This window comes from Lithobates pipiens, unplaced genomic scaffold (assembly GCF_037356315.1).
Source record: "Lithobates pipiens isolate NorthernLeopardFrog02 unplaced genomic scaffold, aLitPip1_a1.2 Scaffold_8, whole genome shotgun sequence".
Classification (NCBI taxonomy): domain Eukaryota; kingdom Metazoa; phylum Chordata; class Amphibia; order Anura; family Ranidae; genus Lithobates; species Lithobates pipiens.
The window spans coordinates 505,354,506-505,376,409 of record NW_027507903.1 but is presented as its reverse complement, the minus strand read 5'-3'; the positions used below and the strand labels follow the sequence as shown (position 1 = coordinate 505,376,409).

The 21,904-nt window shown below is 41.1% G+C and overlaps 1 protein-coding gene across 2 annotated transcripts in view; it reads right to left on the bottom strand.

Annotated features, from left to right (window-relative positions):
* Positions 1-1,194: 1,194 nt before the first annotated feature.
* Positions 1,195-21,904, bottom strand: part of KDM7A (lysine demethylase 7A) — a 136,989-nt gene continuing 116,279 nt past the window's right edge. Inside the window, exons 12-20 of one of the 2 annotated variants that reach the window (XM_077469291.1) lie at positions 21,075-21,281; positions 19,475-19,608; positions 18,103-18,263; positions 16,285-16,382; positions 9,672-9,802; positions 8,524-8,720; positions 7,023-7,096; positions 3,504-3,789; positions 1,195-3,012 (exon numbers count right to left, since the gene is read on the bottom strand). In XM_077469291.1, the coding sequence (XP_077325417.1) occupies positions 2,918-3,012; positions 3,504-3,789; positions 7,023-7,096; positions 8,524-8,720; positions 9,672-9,802; positions 16,285-16,382; positions 18,103-18,263; positions 19,475-19,608; positions 21,075-21,281 (1,383 nt within the window). In that variant the 3' untranslated portion in view covers positions 1,195-2,917. The remainder of the gene's footprint in view (positions 3,013-3,503; positions 3,790-7,022; positions 7,097-8,523; positions 8,721-9,671; positions 9,803-16,284; positions 16,383-18,102; positions 18,264-19,474; positions 19,609-21,074; positions 21,282-21,904) is intronic. The other variant, XM_077469292.1, reaches the window with a different exon arrangement.

Below are 21,904 nucleotides of genomic sequence, written 5' to 3'. Positions count from 1 at the left end.
CTGGCTGCATCCATAGACACAGACAGCAGGGCATAGAAAGCAAGAAGGTAAAAATCTTCAGCCTTTACAACCACTTTAAAGCAGAACTCCAGAATGAAGCCTTTATTGCTGAAATGTATCCCTATGCCCATAAACAGTTAATACCCCATTAAACTTTAATAAAATGGTAGCCTTACTGGTCAAAAATCTTACATTAATAGTGACACCACTGGGCTGCCAAAATTCCAATTGTGGCCAGATGCCAGGAAGAGGAACCGTATGTCACGTTTGATGGGCTAATAATGCCTCACAGTGCTTGTTGGAAGCATTTGCATGGGTTGCTAATCAAAGAAGGGGGGAAAGGTCATATTGCTCTGCTGAATGGATCCACCCTCTGAAGGCAGCACTGATGTAGACATCAGCTTTGCCTTCTCATGACTTCTTGGGGAGGCAACAAGGCCAATCACCTTGTTTAATAAGGAAAAGCGACAGGTTGTTAGAAATATAGATAGCTTTACAATGACTTTTAGAGGAACGAGTTTAAGACCATTACTTCTGAAAAAGCCACACTTTCCAAGACAGATGCACATTTTAGGGAAAAAAAGTTAATGCTTTTCCTTTGAATTTAAAAATTTCTAATTGGTGCCCAGCTTTAAATTAATTTTGATACATTGACTTAAGTAAATTAAGTTTACAGCTTTTTGAAGGATTAATAAGATGCCAAAACATTGGATCAGGGATAAGGGCCGGTTCACACTGCAGACGAGGCGAGGCGACTCAGACTTGCCTCGCCGCGACCTGCAGCGGCCTCGGCGGCGACTTGCAAATGACTTCTGTATAGAAGTCAATGCAAGTCGCCCCGAGGTCGCCCAAAATTAGTACAGGAACCTTTTTTCTGAGTCGGAGCGACTCGAGTCGCTCCTCTCAGAACGGTTCCATTGTACAGAACGGGGGCGACTTGCGAGAGCGAGGCGAGGCGAGTGGGGTCGCCTCGCATCGCCCGCTGTGTGAACCGGCTCTAAGTGTAACAAATTTTAGGAGCAAAGGAAATATTTAGATTTTAAACTGGTTGTAGTGGAGAGAAAAAAAAAAAAAAAAATTACTGGCAGAACCCAAATTACCCTAAACATAAACAAAGGACTGTGATCATTGCCAAAAAACACACAAGAAATGGAAAAAATAAACCATATTACAAGCAGAAAATAAAGTCACATGAAGAGTTAAATATTTAATTTTATATTACATGAAATACAAAAATCTAGATTTCACTTTATATACAAGAGAATCAAAACTGGCGCTCACTTGCAATGCAAAAAACTGGCACAGAAATTGGATTAAGTGGATGCATACATATACAAAAACAGAACAGTAAAAACAAAAACCTTTAAAAAATACAATACTTTAAAAACAATAAAAGGAAAATGATTTACATAAGTAAAATCGGCTCAGAGTGTTGCAGTCCTTTTTTTCTGTGAGCCAATGCTGGAAAAATTTAATGCCAAGGTGGTTGAGAGAAGAGAGGGGGGAAAAAAAAAAAAAAAGAAAAAAAAAAAAAGGGGCATGAGGTTGACACAACCTGATTCATGAGGTACCTGGCACCTGTCTGCAAACTTCCGAATTCATTGCCCTGAGATTCATGTGGTTTTATTGAAAGGCTGCTCGTTTAAAAATGTCTATATCATTGAGTTAAAGCTTAAAAAAATAATAGATATTTAAAAAAAAAAAAAAATGAATTCATGTCAGGGACAACAGGTAAAGATAAAAAAAAACCATCACTGGAATATTGAAGCCTGACGGTACTAACTAGATATGTTCACTGCACTGCATGTTCGCAAGTCCGTCTTAAGGCTTTTAAAAATGAGTGGTCAACATAGGCCAAGTAGAAAGCAAAAATACGTGAATGTACTGACACTGCATTCCATAACAGAAAACCCAAGACCAGCGCACCTCCCTTTCTAGCACCAAAGTATCTTCTCTATGAATGCTAGGGAGAAGCTAGGACACAATTAAATTGTATGCAGAGAACGAGGATTTAAAAGCAATATATACATAGCAAAATTAGCTTAGCCCTTATATCTCCCAGGAAGAGCAAAGAAGGATCTTGACAAAAAAAAGATCAGCTCCACACATAAATAGAATACAGTGTTAACTTTTGCTCGGCTGTGACACCTCCAATAGCTTACATAAAAAAACAAAAAAAACAAAAAAAAAAAAACTTAAAAAAATTATGTTAATGTCTTAATTTACACCAAAATAGAAGGAAAAAAAAAAATCAATTCCCTGTTTAAGACTACACCTGAATATCAAGTAAAAAGAAAAGCATTAAATTGCCCCGTATTTATGGCCCTCGCTTTCATCACACAAAAAAAAAAAAAAAAAAAAAAAAAAAAGACTTTTCACATTGCTTATAACCTAAAAATTAATAAAACCCCTCCAAAAATTCTCTGAAATAAATTATTAAAAAATCCAAATGATTTTCTTAAAAACACGAAACAAAGAAAGAAGATAAAAAATCATTTGGAACTCTGTCTGCAATAAATTATTAAAGAATGCCAAGCACCTTTGTGCCCCCTTTTCACCACTCTAACCCAAGCTTCGGAAAACAAAACTAATAACCTCAGATAACAATCGGAAAAGCAAATAGTTTTCCCAATCTCAAAGGTAGGACTTCTACTAACCCTACGCTTAAGAAATCTGGTGCGATAATTATCCACTGGTTATTGCTGAGCGGGTGTGGCACAGTGAAAGCTTTGAGAAAAAAAAAATATATATAAAAAAAAAAATTTAAAAAAAAGGGAAAAAAAATAATTTGTTCATCAGGCAGTGTTTGGTGTGGTACTTCCATGTCCACCCTTGGTAGAGGAAGAGCAAAAGGCTCCAGGCCTGGGCTCTATTCAATACTGTTATAGGATGTAGAATGGTCAAAAGCTAAAAGGTGTCAAACAAAGAAGCGCGCATGACCATGTCGATTGAGCTTCAAGATTTTTCCAAGCCGTTGCTTAGCAGTAGCCATGCCCTTCTTTGGCCGTTTACCTAAAAACAAAGAAAAAAAAAATAGGAGTGATTATTCTAAATACAAAAACTATAACCTACGGTGGGGGCTCGTCAAGTCCCAGGCACCAGGCCATTATGGCGACTAGAAATTGCATTCTGCCGCCTGTGTTATGGTCAGTCCATTACCTGCTGAGATTGCTGGCTGCAGGGCTCTGCGAGTGTGTCTCACGCAGCCCACAGCCTGCACTAACACTTCCGCCCCACCTGTAAAATCCATTACTTGGGAATACATGGACATCTCTGTATTGTGATCTATGGCTTACTACAAAACTCAAGCCCTACCTACAGGGGAGGAGTTATGCCTAGGAGTCCATTTACCTGTAGGTGGCACATAACCTGTTTGTAAGGATTACTAAAGCTGCCCAGTGTGCCATGATGTTGTCAGGCCAAGGCAAGTACAACAGAAATAAAATAAGAAAGGTTCTACAAAGATAAACAGGTAAGAAAATACATGTATAGGACTTTAGTACCTTTAGTTGCCTGGTTGCTGATCGGGGGTGGGTTTGAGGCAGGTCTCTTGGTAGGGTGAAGGGGCACAGAGGGTGAGGTCTCTCCATATATCCTGTCTGGACTCATGCTGCCGTCACTCAGGCGAGAGTCCGCTGGGCTCAGGCTGCCCTCCTGGTCATATTTCTCTGGTTGGTACCTAGGAGAGTCCCAACTCTCGCTCTCAGAGTAGCGTTTAATCTTGTGAGTGTTCCCACCAGTCTCTTCCGAGTGTTCCTGCCTGTGACTTTTTGCAGCTTTGCAAAAATCCTGTGATAAGACAATTGTTGAAATACGTTGAGAGCTGGAACTTGGCTGGCTACTGGGGAGCACACTTTTTGCAATTTGGGAACAGAATCCTGCCTTATGCAAAGTCACATTCACAATATAAAAATACATTAACATTACAATGTAGTAGTTTTTGTCATTTTTGAATTGAACTCCAGGAGAACCATTCCAGCTGTCTGCACAGAGCAGATGCATTACACCCTGGATCGGCAGGTGTTGGTGGGGTGACGAGAGAGAGGTTCCTTGCGGATCCAAGACGATCATAGGAGATCCTATATTGGCGTAGTGCTAAGATTTGGAATCATACTGAAGGGATACCAGATGAAGGGAACCATCTTGGAGATTGCCTGGGATAACTTATAAGCACGTTTGACCCTCTGTAATAGTAGTAATATGGGGGTCAACAACATCTGCTAAGAGGCTATGAGTGATAGCGTTAAAGGTGACAGTCTCCAGTCTAGATATAGGTCTTCTGTCTAGCTCCCATTTCGCCTTAAAGGGGTTGTAAACCCTTGTGTTTTTCATCCTATGCATTAAGGTGAAAAAACACCTGGCAGTCACTGGCCGCTGCGACAGCTTGATAGCAGCGCAGTCATTGGCTCCCGCTGCTGTTAATCAAATCCAATGATCCAGGCACCGGGGGGGTGGACCCAGGTCCAGCATTCATGTCTGTGGACGCAAATGCTGGACACAGGAGCATGACCGCAAGGTAACCCCATTGGGAGAGCGCTTCTCCTTGGGGGTTATCTTATGAGGGGAGGAGCCGTGAGCTGCCGGGGGACCCCAGAAGAGGATGATCAGGGCCAGTCTGTGCAAAATGAGCTGCACAGTGGTGACAAGTATGACATTTGTGTTATTTTATGGCCAATCATTCACAAACACCAGTAATAGTCTTAGATGATTTTTAACAATGTGGTAGACACCTCTTTGGATGTACATAAGATATTCTGCTCATGGGCCCCAGGGTCCCCACTGCTTTCATCAGATATACATCTGAAGTCTGGCTAATAGACCTCTGGCAATGCAAATACCCTCTTAAAGCCTGATTCTCATGCCATTCTTTAACTCACTCCACTCTCACGCATAGACTTAGCGCTGGGTACAGACTTAAGTCTCTCCCTTACCCAAATACTTACCTTGCTGAAGGCCTGTTTGACCACTTGCCACTTCAATTGACTGCATCATTACATTCATCCAAACTACCCACTCATTGTAAGATTAACCCTTTTTGGCTATCTTTTTACCTACATGGATCGCATGCAATCACAAATCTGAGGCTTCTTAATTGAAAACACTCAACCACCTCTAGTATTGTATAGGATGCCTTAAAAAAGGTGTATATTAGAGGGATATACATTCTAAAGATATCATCTATTAAGACCTCCAGTGGGCACTAGATGCCAGTAGACAAGGCAGAACAGGAGGTTTTACATAATTCCAATGTCAATAACGAAAAGTGGATAGAGACAGCAGTTCGATTGTACTGTACAACATCAACAGGCAGAGACCAAAAGATTTTTTTCCTCTCAAACATTTTTTGAAGAGGGTGAAAAAGACCAGACACGTTATTTAAGACAGCTAAATCTCAGTAACTGCTCCCCTTTATACACAAGATGTCCCCAACACAGATTGCCATGGATACTCCCAGTATTATGCAAGGGTTCCACTCTTTATTGATGTATATGTCTAAGGTTTCCTATTCTGTGGACGATCTAGCGGATTCTCTTAATAGCATGCAACTCCCACAGCTTATGGGACTGGATATGAAGCAATAAAATGCTTCTATTACTCTGGAGGAATTACAGCTAGTGATAGCCAAAACTCCAAAGTCCCGGGTAGCCACAGGTTACCGATAGAATTTTATAAAAAAATTCGAGGATATGATTTTACCAGATTTACTGCAAAGGAGCGGGGATTTCTTCCAGCCTCCACGTATAAAGCCACAGCAGTGGTCTTATTGAATCCGGGAAAGGATCCTCATCAGAGTCCTATCGCACCATTTTGGGCTTAGCTACTGACCTAAAACTGCTTTACCAAGGTCCAAGATCTTCTCCCTGCATCCCCTGTTACAATTGAAAACAGTGCGGACAGTATCCTATGAATGAATAGACTACAAGTACCGTCAGCCATTGGCGGCTGTTAGCTCGTAGTTCTCAATAAACTATCAGGGTTTTGGTGAGCGCTCTAGAATTTTATTGATATTGCCGCTCTCAAGTAACTGCCTGCATCGGAGGTATAGGCATACAGCTATCTTAATAATCTGCAGGAGCCTAACATTGCACTCGTAATCTACTGATCACGGATGCAATGTTCTGCAGGCTCATTAGGAAAAAACAAAGAGTGCATTTATTTATTTTTTTTAAAATGTGAACTTAGCTTTCAACCTGTTGCCGACCTCCCCAAGTATATGTACTCAGGGGCCGTGGTTCCTACAGTCAAAATCGCGTACCTGTTCATGATCTTTACTTCCAGGTTTTCTCTGCGATTGAGCACAGCGGGAGACAATCAGCGGATCTAGCGGACCAGATGTCCACTGGGACCCACCAATCGTTCCCAGCAGAGGCAGAACAGCAGTCTACCTACGTAAACAAGGTAGATCGCCGTTCTGTTACGAGTGAAGACCAGATCCTGCGTTTTTGGTAAGCAGGAACACGGATCTCGGTTTCCCACTGGCACTCCCCTGGGACACATTTTACCCTTTGATCTTCCCTGATATTAACCCTGTCCCTGCTGGGGTCATTTGTACAGCAATAGTGCATTATTTATTTTTTTAAACACTGATCATTGTATTTTTCTCACTGGTTCCAGTGGAAAGGACATCATCAATTTTGTTTGGGTACAGCATTGCACAACCACGTAATTGTCAGTTAAAATAATGCAGTGCCGTATCGCAAAAAAAGGCCTGGTCATAAAGGGAGTAAACCTCCTAGGGCTGAAGTGGTTAATAAAAAAGTTAAAGCCAGACAGACGTCTGCTTTCACAACCCAGCTTTCCTGACAAGAAAAAGACAGATAGTTGAATGCTACCTGAATCTTGCAACTCCAGAATTTTTTGTGTCACCCTCCCTCACAAAGATCCAATTGCTGTATTTAACCAAAAGTGTTATGAGATAACCAAACAAAAGTAAGTGTGTGTATACACACACACACACATCAAAGCACTTTGAAAGCTCCTCTTGTCTGCTGCTCAACTTCCATAAGGGATGAGTCTCTCACCTGAGGATCTGAGCCACATGAAAGGTCCATATTACTGCTCCACCCTGTACTAGAGTCATCTTTGCCACTGTGACCTGTAAAAAATAAAATAAAAAAAGGTCACTAAAGGGGAGATTGATAGAAAGATAGAGCATGAGTGTGTCAAGAAAGACTGTGCTACAGACAAAATCTGGGAATCTAAGTCACACTGTTCAGCTTTTTTTTTCTGTGCTCCTCATCCTACCATCTGCTTTTTAGAACTTTGGTGCCCCTCATTGTGTCCTACAACCTAACCTCTCAGGGTTGTCATGGTCACTAAGGAATTTAACGCTAAACTCCAGGCAAATGACTAAATATATAGCGGGAATACATAAATAGGATATGCTTAACCTGCCCAGAATTGGTTTTTGTGTCTAGTCGGTTCCTGGAATGTATACAGCCCTGTTAGCCCGCACATACAAGCTTGTGATCTTACTTTATTTCTGTGGTTAAGCAATAAAGCCTGCTTAATGTCTTGCCCCCAGCCAGTGACTGGAAAGTAAAGACAACTGATAATGTCTTTTTTCTGTTGGCATGTTTTTTTGTCAGCACATGTGAACTGCAGCACTTTCGACTAGCTATTAGTACTGCTGCTCATCCTCTCCCAGTCTGAGGGCTGCTGTAAAAGGGATAACATGACCCTGATCTAGTCTAATTTAGCTTCATACACTAGAAGTATAGTGGGGTAGATTTTTACTAAAATTGGTGCACTCAGAATCTGGTATCGCTGTGCAAGTTAGCCAGCTTCTGACTTCAGCTTGCTCAACCAAGCTTTGGCAATAAAGCGGCTTGATTTCTATGCACCAGATTTTGCACTCTCCAGTTTTAGTAAATACCTCTGCAGTGTAACTTAATCCTCATTTCAGTGACCCACAGGATTGAATCAGAATTTCTCTTTGATGACTCATTCATTAGTTAATTGAAATCCGATTGACTGTTATGGGTTATGCCATTGTCACATTATCATTACACTGCCTTTTTTTGATCAACTCAACAGATTTGTGTCTAGACACCAAAAAACTATTTTGAAGGGGCCTACACCAAGGACACACATTGAACCAAAGTTGCTTAAAATGCTCCCCATATAGGAGCCCTTTTTATACCCTCCAGATTGGTGGTGACAGAAACAGAACACAGTCATCAGGCAGTGTGAATGGATCACTACAGGATTTGCAGGTACAGGTTCAGAGACCCAAATTACTTCTTGTAAAACACTGCTGCGCCAAGCCTGTGCTATTTACCAAAGAAAAAAGTCTGCCTTTCTCAATCCCTGAACCAGCAAATATCCAGTCCCTGGTCAGAAATTGACTGGGCCCCCCTGTTTCCCTAGGGGTACCACAGTAGTCACTTGGGCTGCAATGGCTTTAGTTGTGCCCTTGAATTCCAGTATTTTACGCTCCAGAAGTGGCAACCTGTCCAAAGCTAGGACAGGTTTGGTCCCCAAGGACACAGACTTCTATTAATTTGCTTGACACATGCTCACCATTTTTCAGAAATTCTGGCTCTTGAGATTCCACCCTCTCCTGAGAGAACTTTATGTGCAGCTGAGGATATATACGCCCCATTTTGCAGCCTGTGCTCTTTGCCTGTGCAGGAGGCCGAGAAGGGTAGTGCAAAGATGCCATAGACAGCATGCCCTCGATCGCATCCTCCTCCATGCTGGTTGAGCTGAGATAGTCACTGCAACAGAACAACATGTTTATTAAAATGAACCTGCATTAGGAACAACAGAGCAGAGCAACAGGCATACTGTTTAGGTGATCAAGTGAAAAAGCTTAATTTAAACCTGGGGACATGTAAATCTACAGGCTCCCCCTTACTATATCTCAGACATATGTCTTTTACCTAAACCAGAGCTGCATGATTCATCTATAAAAAAAATAAAATCGCAATCTCGATTCAACCTTCACTGTTACAGAAGCGGACATATGCTGTTTGCATATGACAACAGTCCAATAAGCACCAGAGTTAGCCCCGGTGCACACAGTCTGTGTAATACACTTGTGTTGGGGTGTGGCTGTTACTCAGCTCTGCCAGCACAAGGCAGAGTGAGAAAGAAGCAGCAGTTTCAGTGAGAAAAAGGGTATTTTGCAAGAATACATGACTTTTAAAGACGTGCAAATGTAGACCGCTCCAACGGGGCATTAAGCTTAAAAAAAATACTTTAGAATTTATGTTTTGTTTCAGTTTGTAAGTATACACATGGGAAAGCCATATGGTCTCATTATGCATGCAGACTGTTCCTCCCGTTTAGAAGTTGAGCACAATAATTGCCCTTATGGGAGGTATATCAGAACGTCTGGCAATAGCTTAAGCTGAACATAGATAGGCAAATGTCTTCTGGTATTTACTGTGCAGTTTGTGAAATAAAAGTGGGGCACATGCCTTCTACTACTTTTCTCAGTAAGAAAGGTATGAATAATTCCCACTGTATAGATGTAACAAGTGAGAAAATCTGAGCAGTAAATAACTGCCTCTAATGTCACATCAGCTCACTGACATCCGAAGGGCAGCCCTGCAGGTTCCCATTGGGTTGTAGATCCAGAGGCAGGATCAGGGTACAGTGAAACCTTTTTTGGAATTAAAAAAACAAACAAAAAAAACCCAAACACACACAAACAAAACACACACCTTTTCTGTGAAGTTTCACTAGCTGACCAGTAGAATTCATTGTTGCAGGTTGTGTCCTCTTTAACACTTGCTGTGTGTTCCTCCGGCTGCTCATCACCTGAGCTGTCTGAATCCTCTGAGGGACTTTTCTGCTGAAGCCAAAAGAAACAGACTGATGTGATGAACACTCAGACACAATATACACATTACAATTGCTGCAGGTTAGGATCATTGTCTTAGAGATATATTGATGTTGTCCCTGAAGTTAGTGGGTTGAAAGCAGAAAAAAGTGGTTGAGCAACTGACAAAGGCCAAATTGTAATGGCTAGACTACGTGGTCAGAGCAACTCAAAAACTGCAGCTCTTCTCTGTTCTCTGTCTGCAGTGGTCAGGACTAACTAAAGGTGGTCTAAGGAAGGCAAACAGGTTCATGGGAGGACAAGATCCCTGATGTACATGGGGAGTGAAGGCTGGACAGTGTATTATGATCCAATAGAAGAGCTACTGTAGTTCAAAACTACTGAAAAAGTTAATGCTGGGATCCGGTAGAAAGGAGTCCGAACACAGATTAGCAGTTTGTTGTATAGGGTGCCGAGTAGCCACAGACCGGTCCAGATGGCTATGCTGACCCATGCCCACAGCCAAAATCAATGGGCACACAAGCTTCAGAACTGGACAACGGAGCAAAGAAAGGTGGTGGCCTGATCTAATGAATTCAAGAATGGTTTGAGGAACATAATGAGCTTAAGGTGTTGACTTGGCCTGCCAATTGGTACAGCACTTGCTCTTTCCAAGATTAAAAGGACCACTTTATCTAAATTGCATAAAACAGAATACATAAAAGTTTCAGAATAAATGTAAAATCTTGTGGTTACAGCAGATACTTTAACAGACAATGCCCTGCTAAACAATGTCCTGTTTATTTTTTAAAATGGTTGTAAAAGGCACAATTTTTTTTTTTTTTTTTTTAAACCTTGTGGGTGCAGCAGCTCCCCCAATGCTTACCTGATCCTCCTTTTGAGCCAGCAAAGTGTCCACGAGAGCCTTGCCTCACCAGGGACTCACACTCGTGATTGGCTACAGCCAGTGTGCAAAAAAGGATATGGGGTGGGAAGGCCTAGCCGAGGCTGTGTGAAAAGATACAGAGTTGTGGGTCAGGAGTGCACCTGCTTGGGTGCCCCCAGAGCCATCTGCTTACTATGGGGGCACCCAGCAAGAGGGAGAAGTCAGGAGTGCCAGCGTGGGACCAGAAACGAGGAGGATCCAGGCTGCTCTGTGAAAAACCATTGCACAGAGCAGGCAAGTATAACAATCTGGTTAGAAATTACACAGGGCTAAAGACCTTTCCAGCCCTACATGAGCAAACTGGTGACTAGTAACTGGTCACACAGGCACCCAGTGCATCATGGGAGTAAGGGAAGAGTTACATGTTCCCCTACAGCTGAAGTACAGGATAATTCTCTTTTGCACCAGGCTGCCAAACAGAGCAGTAGGACAGCAAAAGGAGGAAGGGGGCATTAAAGTGATCATATTCTTTCCCCTACATGGCCAAGGCAAAGGTTCACTTTAATACTGTAGTTCAGTGATCTCCAAACTGCCACCCTTTATCCAGCCCTAGGGGCATCTTTCCTTCCACTGATACAAAACACTAGTCCTCCCAATGACACCAAGAACGGGACAATTCCTGCTACTGACAACAGGGCACTATTTCTCCTATTGATAACAATGATGGCTTACTATTCCTCCTACAGATACCAATGATGGGATACGATACCTTCCCACTGAAATAGGGCTGGCATTATTCCCCCTACCAATATCAATGATGGGGCACTATACCTCCCACTGATAAAGGATACTCACCATTCACCCTACTGATAGCAACGGCGCACTATACCACCTACCAATACTTGGGCATTATTCGTCTCACTGATACCAATGATGGGCTTTAGCCACTTGCCCACCTCGCTATAGCCGAATGACATTCTAGTTCTAGAAGGCTATCATATGACTGACTTCCGTGACCATGAGGGTGGCGCGCCCTGTGATCACAGTGTCCAGGGGACACTGGTGATCACAGATCGGGGAAAGGATCAAATCAGTGGCTCTTTACCACCTGATCAGCTGTGTCCCAATCACAGTTGATCACAGATGTAAATAGAAGACAGCATGAGGAACAGAGAAGAGCTGACAACCAGCTTCTCCAAAAGGGACATCTACACTGATAATCAGTGTCCTGATTATTGGTGCAGTCCCTACAGTGCAGCTTCATCAGCGCACATAAGTGAAGGAGAAAAATTACCTGCTTGCAAAATTTCACACAGTATGAAAGGTTTTTTCTCTTCATTTTCGGTCTTTATTTAGCAAAGAAAAAAAAGTGGTGATTAAATACCACCAAAAGAAAGCTCTATTTGTTTATTGCATGGCCATGCAATTGTCAAAGTGTGACAGCACTGAAAGCTGGCCTGGTCAGAAGGGGGTAAAAGTGCCCATTAGGCAAGTGGCCAATTCTCCCACTTATACAAAGAATGGGCACTATACCTCCTACCGATACCAATGATGGGGCACTATTGCTCCCACTGATAGCAATGGGGGTGCTTTTCCAAATACTAGAGCTGCATGATAAAAAAAAAAAAAAGCAATCTCTATTCAACTCCCATCACAATGCTAATCCGCCATTTCCGGGATTCTATGTAAACAGTGCAGAGCCGAGCTAAGAGGAAGAAAGAAAAAAAAAAAAAAAAAAAAAAAAAAAAAAAAAAAAAAAAGCTGCCAACGTTCTTCAGTGCTGAGAGAAAAAAAAAAATGTTCGTTCTTAGTTCTTTTTAGAGCAAAGAGAAGACCTTCTGTCTGTAAATGGTCAGTTTAACCACTTAAAGACTAAACATTTTTGACACTTGTTGCTTACAAGTTAAAATCAGTATTTAAAACCCCCAAACATTTTTTTAGCAGAGACCCTAGAGAATAAAATGGTGGTTGTTGCAATATTTTATATCACATTGTATTTGTGCAGTGGTCTTTCAAACACAATTTTTTTGGAAAAAAACTAAAAAAAAAGTTGTAAAGTTAGCCCAATTTTTCTGTATAATGTAAAAGATGTTACACTGTAAGAATCGTGATCTTTAATCTAAGCAAAAAAAAATCATGACTCGTTTTACCCAGCATCATGCAGCTCTACCTCACACGGACATCAATGCGGTGCTATTCCTCCCCCCAATACCAAAGATGCATTTGCTTATTCCCGCTGATGCCAGGGCGATTTCTACTCCCAGTCAGGCCCCTCTAAAGTGTGAAGGAACGTAAACTGGCCCTTTGTTTACAACATTTGGAGACCCCTGCTGTAGTTTTACAAAATACCCACTAGATGGCAAACAAACTTCGGCAGAAGCTCTGTGGATTTTGAACATTCCCACAAGACCTGGGAACATTTCTTGTAACACTTAACATGGGACAGAAGCATGCAGAGGAAACAGATCATGAAATCTAATGACCTTTAAATTATTAACAAAAAAGGATTCGAGTATTGATTGCCTAAGACCCTTCCCCACCCTGTGGGAGGCTGATTAAAAGCATTTCCCCTAAACACGCGACTTTCTACAGGCTTCCAGGATTGACCCTTTAAAAACAGCATGAACAGCTAGACATCTGCACACAAATCCTAAAAAGGATGCCTGGAGAACCACAAGTGCCATCATGGTCTATCATACTACTTTACTGTTAAATTAAACAGGTTTACCCAAAAATCTCACTTTTGGCAAATAAAGGTTTTCCAGAAGCATATTCTATAACAGGGGTCGGCAATATGCCCGATTGTGGGCAAGTGACAGGTAGATCACATGCCTTCCTTGCCGGCATTTACAGCTTTACAGCAACAATGCCCTCTATCTTCTTTCTACAGCAGCTGAAAGCTGGCTTCTCTACCTCCCGCCAGAATTCAGCTGCCACAGGAAGGAGTGGTTACCTGCATTCCGCTGCAGCAGGAGTAATTTACAAAGAAGAAGTCTACGATGCTTCAATTTGTGAATGAATAGGAAGACTGCAGAGCTCTTCCTGTTCGTTCTCTGCCTCAAAAGTTAGGTCAAGGGTCTGTTTAGAGCCCGGATATTACACCAACTGTCTGCTTTTAAAAAGGTAGGCCAAGTTTATAATTTTACAGTGAAAATAAACAAATGCAGCGCTATGTGATATATCACTCATTCAGGTGAAAAAATATATATACATAATTGCCGTGGGCAATGCACGAGTGAGTGTTGGAGCAACTTAAATTCTCAAAGAATATAAATGGTGAAAAAAAATATATGAATTAAATACTTGTTGTCACAGTGAAAGAAATAAAAAAAAGCAAGTAATCAAAAATTCTTAATTTCAGCAAGTGCACAGTGAAAAAAATAAGTGACCGATGATCCAAATATTAACCGTGACTTTACACACAGCATCCCCCCCCCCCCCCCCCCGTGTGACTGCGCTCACCTCCAATTGTGTGACCGCACAATTAAGTTGGTCCACAACAGCAGCTGAACCAACTTTGGGCTCCAAGTATTTAGAGGCTCCCTCCAGGTGTAATTCAAAAGATAGTATTCTCAATTTAAAATACAAAAAAGGGGCCAGATAGTGCATTATCGTTTAAATATCGAAATTTATTGTAGGTAATCAGGGTACTCACACTGAGTGCTTGCAGCGCACCAGGCTAAAGAAAAACATACAATGTTAAAATCCTCTTCAAATGGTTTGCAGGCTTGCGTGAATCAGTAGCTAGCACAGAGCACGTGACCGTCTCCTCCACCCTCCGCTTAAACGTGACGACAGGGCGATCACATGTCTTCCGGGTGGAGAAATCACCCTGTGTCATGTCATCAAGTGTGAGTACCCCGATTACCTACAATAAATTTCTATATTTAAACGATAATGCACTATCCGGCCTCTTTCGTATTTTAAATTGAGGATACCTTCTCTGGATTACACCTGGGGGAGTCTGTAAATCCTGCTACTTAGAGTCCAGAGGTGGTTCAGCTGCTGTTGTGGACCAAACAATTGTGCAGTCGCACAACTGAAGGTGAGCGCAGTCACACTGTTGGGGGGGACCGGGTAGTAAGTGAAGTCACGGTTATAATTTGGATCATCAGAGTCACTGGATATTATATAAATTCTCTCTTCACTGTGGACTTGATGCAAATAAGAATTTTAAAAGTTTACTTTTTAATTCTCACTGTGCACTTGCTTGACAACATTTAATTTATATATGTTTTCACCATTTACATTCTTTATTTGGGAATTCAAGTTGCTCCAACATTCACTCGTGCATTGCCAAGGGCAATCATATATAGATTTCTTTCAACTGAGTGATAAACAAATGCAGCTCTACGTGATACAATACACAGATTAGGTGTGAATATGCTTAGCGGCTGTGGATTGGTTCTCTTACGTTTAAAACATTCTTTGGACACACTTCATTGGTAGCTCGCAAGACCTCTATATTATACTTTTACAGTGACTTTTTTTAGATTTTGGAGTTTAAGAGTTAGTTAGGCCTAGATAATTTTTTACAAATTATATATATATATATATATATGAGAGAGATATATATATATATATATATATATATATATATATATATATATATATATATATATACATACACACACACACACACACACACACACACACACACATACATATACATGAACCCCAGTCATCTCTTATGTTGTTCAGGTAAATATCCATCTCTCAAAGGTAGTCTACCCCTGAAATAGTGAGGGTAGGGTTTCCTTTGTGGCAAGTGGATCAGCCAGATGCTCTGCTGCTCAATTCTCAATCACTGCTGGTGTCCCCAACAGAAGATCTAGGCAGACAAATGCTTAAACTAAAGGGAGTTTTTGTGGTCACAACTGTTTAGAATTTCATCGTCAATAACATGACAAGTAAAACTGACGAACCAACTGAAGCCACCTCCCTGACTGCAGCTAGACTTCACAGAGCTCCTCACTTGTGCGATGAGCACTGTTTGAGGATTTCACTGCGTACTCTCTAACTCAGTCTGCGTTAACAATCAAATTCAAACAGCTAAAGCAGGAATATACCTCGCTGGTGGTCATTAGTCACGGTTTACTATTGGGATTTCTGTATGTTAAAAATAGTACACACATGATACACAGTGGGTGTTAGGAATGTCTCTTTCATTAAAATGATAAATAAAAAGGCTTCCCAAGTCACTCTAAATAGTGAAGAAAACTAGTGACTTGCAAAAATGTGTGGGTGAAAAAAAAAAAAAAAAAAAAAAAAAAAAAAAATTAAACATTGAGCAGGTAGTTCCTGCCCCTTTCAGAATGCAAGACTTAGTTCTCAGTGTTGGCTTGGATTCAATCAACTTAGACATTGAACGCAAGACAACGCAACTGGAGGATAAAGCAGCTGTTTTTAGAAACCAATATAGAACTCACAAACTAATGTCACTTGAATGTACACAGTTCAGGCTTGGTGTTCTGCCATGGAACTGCGAACAAGCAATTTTAGCATTGGTAGATCCACAACCACTTAAAGACTTGACAACTAATCACCACTAGCTAAAAGTGATGCTGTAAACAGCCATTACATACACATTTTTCAACAATACACAAATTCAACTATTTTATCCGCGTACCTGGTTAGTGCAATTTGCTTCGGATCCTTCAGAATCAGAAATATCGGAATATTCTGAGGTTCCATTCCTGAGTTCCGATTTGACACTTTCGAAAAACACTGGAGAAAATAAAGAATTTGACAAAAAAATAAATAAATTGAAAAAAAATTGAAAAATTGAAAACAAAAATAAAATCAATTCCATGACGTTACCAGAAAGTAAAGAAAATGGGTTCAGACAAGACTGATCACGTGGTTCACTTTTTAAAACTAGTATGTCAGCCGTTTTAAAACAAGATGAGATGGAAAATTGTAAACGCACTGAAGGATATCAAATTTTATATCTTCTGTGAGATCAGGAACTAAAATCAGTAATGTTCATTTATGGTAGGGAGGACAAAATAGTTAGCACCCATGGGCTTATAAGGAACTAGCAAGATCCTGTAGAAAAGGTTGCCATACACTGTACACATGCATGCAGAATAAAGACAATATTGGCCATCTCCGCTGCTCAGGTCCAAAAAGTCTTAAAAAACCATACACCTGATCGAAAACTGGACAGATCAACCGACTTTTTCTACTTGTTAGTCGCAAGTAGAAATTGAATAGGTTACTAAAGTCATGAAAGTTCTTATGACAGAAAAAAATAATTTGGAGGCGATGTCATATGTATTGTATTTTCAGATGAAAACTATTGACTAAAACAAAAATTGTACGATCTGGTATCGCACGAGGAAAATTTTTGTGCTTGTCCAATCAGATAACATCGAATGAACTGTCGAGATTGGCTATCGAGAGCTGTGTACTAGTAATCAGATTATCGTACGATCGCTTTGAAAGCGGTATTTTTCATACGATTTTCGGATCGTGTGTATGGGCCTTTAAAGCTCGTGCAAACCATAAGAAAATCTGGTGAACATTTTCGTCCAAAGAATTTTCATACGATTTTTGAATAGTGTGTACACAACTTTGACAGACGATTGACCTTTTGTATGAAAATTCCCAAAGGGACAAACTCCAAAATGTTTCTCTTCTGGGAACATAACCATTTCCGTTTAATGTGTACAGTTTTCGTACAATTTTCATAAAAAACAAAAAAAAATAAAAAAAAACAGAACAGAAAGACTGCATGATAAACAAAAAAAAGCCTCACTGGTTCCGATTTGCTGTTAAACAAGGAAAATTAGACGATCGCTCGCCCAATTTTCTTATAGTATGTATCCCACTTTAATGTGTAGCCAACACTGCCGATTTTGAATCACTGAAGGCTAAGGCCATTCTGTAGTTGTACCAGTGCCGCATAAACCAGTGATCATCAAACCCTCAGGGCCCACTAACAGGCCAGGTTTGCAAGATAACGGAAATACTTCACAGGTGATAACATTTACTGCTCAGTGATTGCAGTATTCTAGTTTCCCCAAGGAATAAAACTTGGCCTGTTAGTGGGCACTGAGGACAGCGTTGATGAGCACTGCCATAAAGGACTCCTCACTCGGGGGGGGGGGGGGGGGGGTATTACCACTGGCTACACATGCTGATAACTGCAGTCCCCTGAGCAGCACTGGCGGCCAATAAAGGTCCATATAATGCTGTACGCATGCAAGTGCAACATGCATACAAGATATGGTATTTACTCTTACGCTAAGAACTGCCAACACAGATATTTCTACTTTTGATCTACACAGTTAAACTTTGCAGACAAAATGCTGACTACCATGCATGGGTCCATAGCTTACAATACTGCTGCATTTTTATCCATATAAAATAACAGATCTGTATGTAGAAAATTCTATGACCATGAGCAGCAGCCCTTAAGTATACACTGCTTTGCAAGACCTACTATTAAGTGGTTTCTGAGATTCTTCTGTGCCCTCGGCCTCCGAACTGGAGCAAGGCTTTTCTGCTTTAATATCCGTGGCTTTTCTCAATCGGGCCCGGTCATCTTCATCATCGCTGTCTGCAGTGTACAGACTGCGGTCCGTGAACTGCTGTCTTTCATCTCTGTCGAAAGAACATGGAAAACTCATTAATCAGGAACCGGTAGTGTGTTGTGGTGCACTGATACACACTCACTCTTTCTAGGAACAAACCTGGAAAGCAAAACTGCAACTACAGAGCAGATCTACATCACACTCACTGTGCACAAGGGTTAACCGGGTAACCCACTCACCGCTTCCAATTAGACCCCTCTCACACTGGAGGTGTTTTTCAGGCGCTTTAGCACTAAAAATAGCACCTGTAAAAATGTCTTATCTGCAGTCCCAGTGTAATAGCCCTGAGTGCTTATTACATTGGGGTGCTGCGCTGGCAGGACGTTAAAGCGGTGGCTCTCTGAAACTCCTCCAGAGTTGGCCCATGGGCCTCTTGGCTGCTTCTCTGATTAGTGCTCTCCTTGCCCGGCCTGTCAGTTTAGGTAGACAGCCATGTCTTGGTCGGTTTGCAGCAGTGAAATACTCTTTCCATTTTGGGATGATGGATTGAACAGTGCTCTGTGAGATGTTCAAAGCTTGAGATACTTTTTTTCATAACCTAACCCTGCTTTAGACTTCTCTACAACTTTATCCTTGACCTGTCTGGTGTGTTCCTTGGCCTTTATGCTGCTGTTTGTACACTAAGGTTCTCCAACAAACCTCTGAAGGCTTCACCGAACAGCTGTATTTATACTGAGCTTAAATTACACACAGGTGGACTCAATTTACTAATAAGGTGACATCTGAACTGGTTCCACTAGATCAGCGTTTCTCAAATCCAGTCCTCAAGGTGCCCCAACAGGTTATGTTTTCAGGCTTAGAATTATTTTGCAGAGGTGATTTGATCAGTTTCACTGCCTTGGTAATTACTACAGCCGCTTCATCTCAGGATAGTCCTGAAAACATGACCTGTGGGGGCACCATGGGGACTGGAGTTGAGAAACACTGCACTAGAATATAGTTATGGGAATCGGAGTAAAGGGGGCTGAATAGAAAATGCAAGCCACACTTTTCAGATATTTGTAAAAAAAAAATTGAAAACCCATTTAATCATTTTCCTTCTACATTACAAACTATGAGCCAGTGTTGTTGGTCAATCACATAAAATCACAATAAAATACATTTACGTTTTTGGTTGTGACATGACAAAAAGTGGAAACCCTGGGACCAGGTGATGTGCAACTGGAGTGCTAAAGTGTACACCGAAATCACAATCAGATTGCCGAGTTTCTCTTTCATTACCTTATTATTCTTCCATTGGAAAGCAGCAGCCGCATGTCATTATCTCTCATTTTCTGATCAGGGACGGTTGAAGATGGTTGCAGTGGCTGCAGTGGCTTGTTAAATTTCATGTTCAACTTGTAACTGCCTGAGTCCTAACAAGGCAAATGATTACAGTCAATTATCCTACTCTTATCAGAACGTCAGCACAAATCTACACTAGATGGTCCTCAGACATGTGTAAGGTGTGCCTGGGCACCCCCTAATCACTCTGTACAGTGTAGATTCCCCCTACTGCCTGGGTTTCAGTTCAGTCAATCGGTTTCAGCTGAAGAATTTGACAATGAATTACACCACAATGGCTGCAGTTACAGGTCTCCGTGAGGGCTTCTTTTAAAGCCCATTTACTGCTTGTGAAGACTCTGTAAAGGGGTCATTTCTGCAATGTGAAGGATATCTCTTCTCACACAGGTGCCTCCTAAACAAGTGTGCCCATTGGAAATCTCCCCTTAATTCCTGTTCTGGTAACAACTCAAAATTTGGGATTTTCCATTACTTTCAGTCCTGTTGACAGCAGTAAAGGAAAGAAAACCCCTTTAAAACAAGGATACATTTGGCTACAAAGTTTTGCCTTCAGAGTCATGCTAACCCTATTGTATTTTACTACTGATCCATTCTACTTCAGCACATTGTTTGACTTTACCAATTCAAGTTATACCCAAGGTCCCTCTAAAAAGGTAGTGGGTACCTGTGGTTTAGACTAGGGCTGAAACAATTAATCGATAATGAAATTAAGCAATTACCATTTTCATAATCGATTAATCGGCCAGTAACAATGGGGTTAAAAAACTAAAAAATATAAATAAAATGAGCCCTTTATAGTACAAAAAGATCAAATAATCGCTACTGTAAATATTGCTTTCACAGTTCTACAGTAATAAACCCCTTTTACAGTAATGATCTGCTTTTTTCCCCCCTTTTTGTGCTATAAAGAGCCAATTTTAGTTTAACCCCATTATGTTACTGAACGTCTTAGGCCTGGTTCACATCTATGTGTGTTTTTTGGTGCTTTTTGCAGAAACGCAATACAGTTCATTGACATGGTTTCCTATGGGATACGTTCACCTCTGTACTTTTTTCAGCCGCTGGGTATTTAGAGAAGATTTAATCTCCGAGTGTTATTTACCAGATTCACCCTTTAATAGTATATATCCTCTAATAGTATATACAGTATACACGAATAGTGGTATATACCCACTAATAGTATATCTCCTATAATAGTGGTATATACAGTATACTTACCATATAGTTGGTTTATTTTTTTACCACTACATACAGAGATATTTAAGAATAAATTGCCTTCTTTTTTTAAAAACTTTACATATTGGCCAACTTATACACCACACTTCTTAAGAGTTTTAACCGATCAAAACAATAAATCGGCCAACTAATCGTTATAAAAATAATCGTTAGTTGCAGCCCTAGTTTAGACACAGTACACTACACCAATGCTGTGATAATCTAGACGACATTATGACCCAGGGCCACTCCCAGCCCAATTTGTCTTGTCGGTTTTCTAGTCTTTAAGCATGTGTAGGATGTACTGTGGAGAAAGACTGACCTCTTCCCATGAAGACATCTCCAGCCTCTTCAGCACCTCCCTGGTGTGATGCTCCAGTATATCGAGGTTAGAGGGTGCTTGCTTTGAGTGGTCACGCAGCCGCCGTGCTTTCTGCCTGGAATGATGGGAGGATTTCTCTTGCAAGGATCGGGAGAGTGGGCTCAGACTGTGGATTTCCTGAGATTTGACTGGCTTGCTCCCCTCCTCCTGTGAATCATAACCACAAGTTACTCAAATGTCATGATTAATTCAGTTTTACATTTTAAATCAGCACAATATATATGGCAATGCAAATAAAACAGCATGCTTTACTACGAGTTCGCAATGCAAGTGTACGAGTTGGCCAACCCATTGAAGTCGACAATGGCTGTTAAAGCTAATATTTACTCTTTAACCACTTCAGGTCCATCCTATAAAACATTTGTACTGCTACAGGGCAGCATCTGTGCGCCAGACCACGTGTGAGCTTATATCTATATCCATCCATCCAATCCAACTCTTCCAGGTAGGGGGCACACATAAATGCTGCTGGCGGCCTCGCTTCCGCTGCTATTACACGTGAAAGCCAAATAGGAGGGTGCTGGTAGACATTGCCTTGTTTACATAGGCAGATCGACATTCTGATAGGAGGTAAGGGATGGAATTTGTATCCCTGAAAAGCAGGGAATAAGCTCTATCTCTTCCCCTAGTGAAAGCGTCACACACAGTAAAGTAAAAACACTGGCTAGGCACACAGTTAACCCTTTGATTATTCCTGATGTTAACCCCTTCCCAGCCAGTGTCATTAGTACAGCGACAGTGCATATATTTTAGCACGGATCACTGTATTA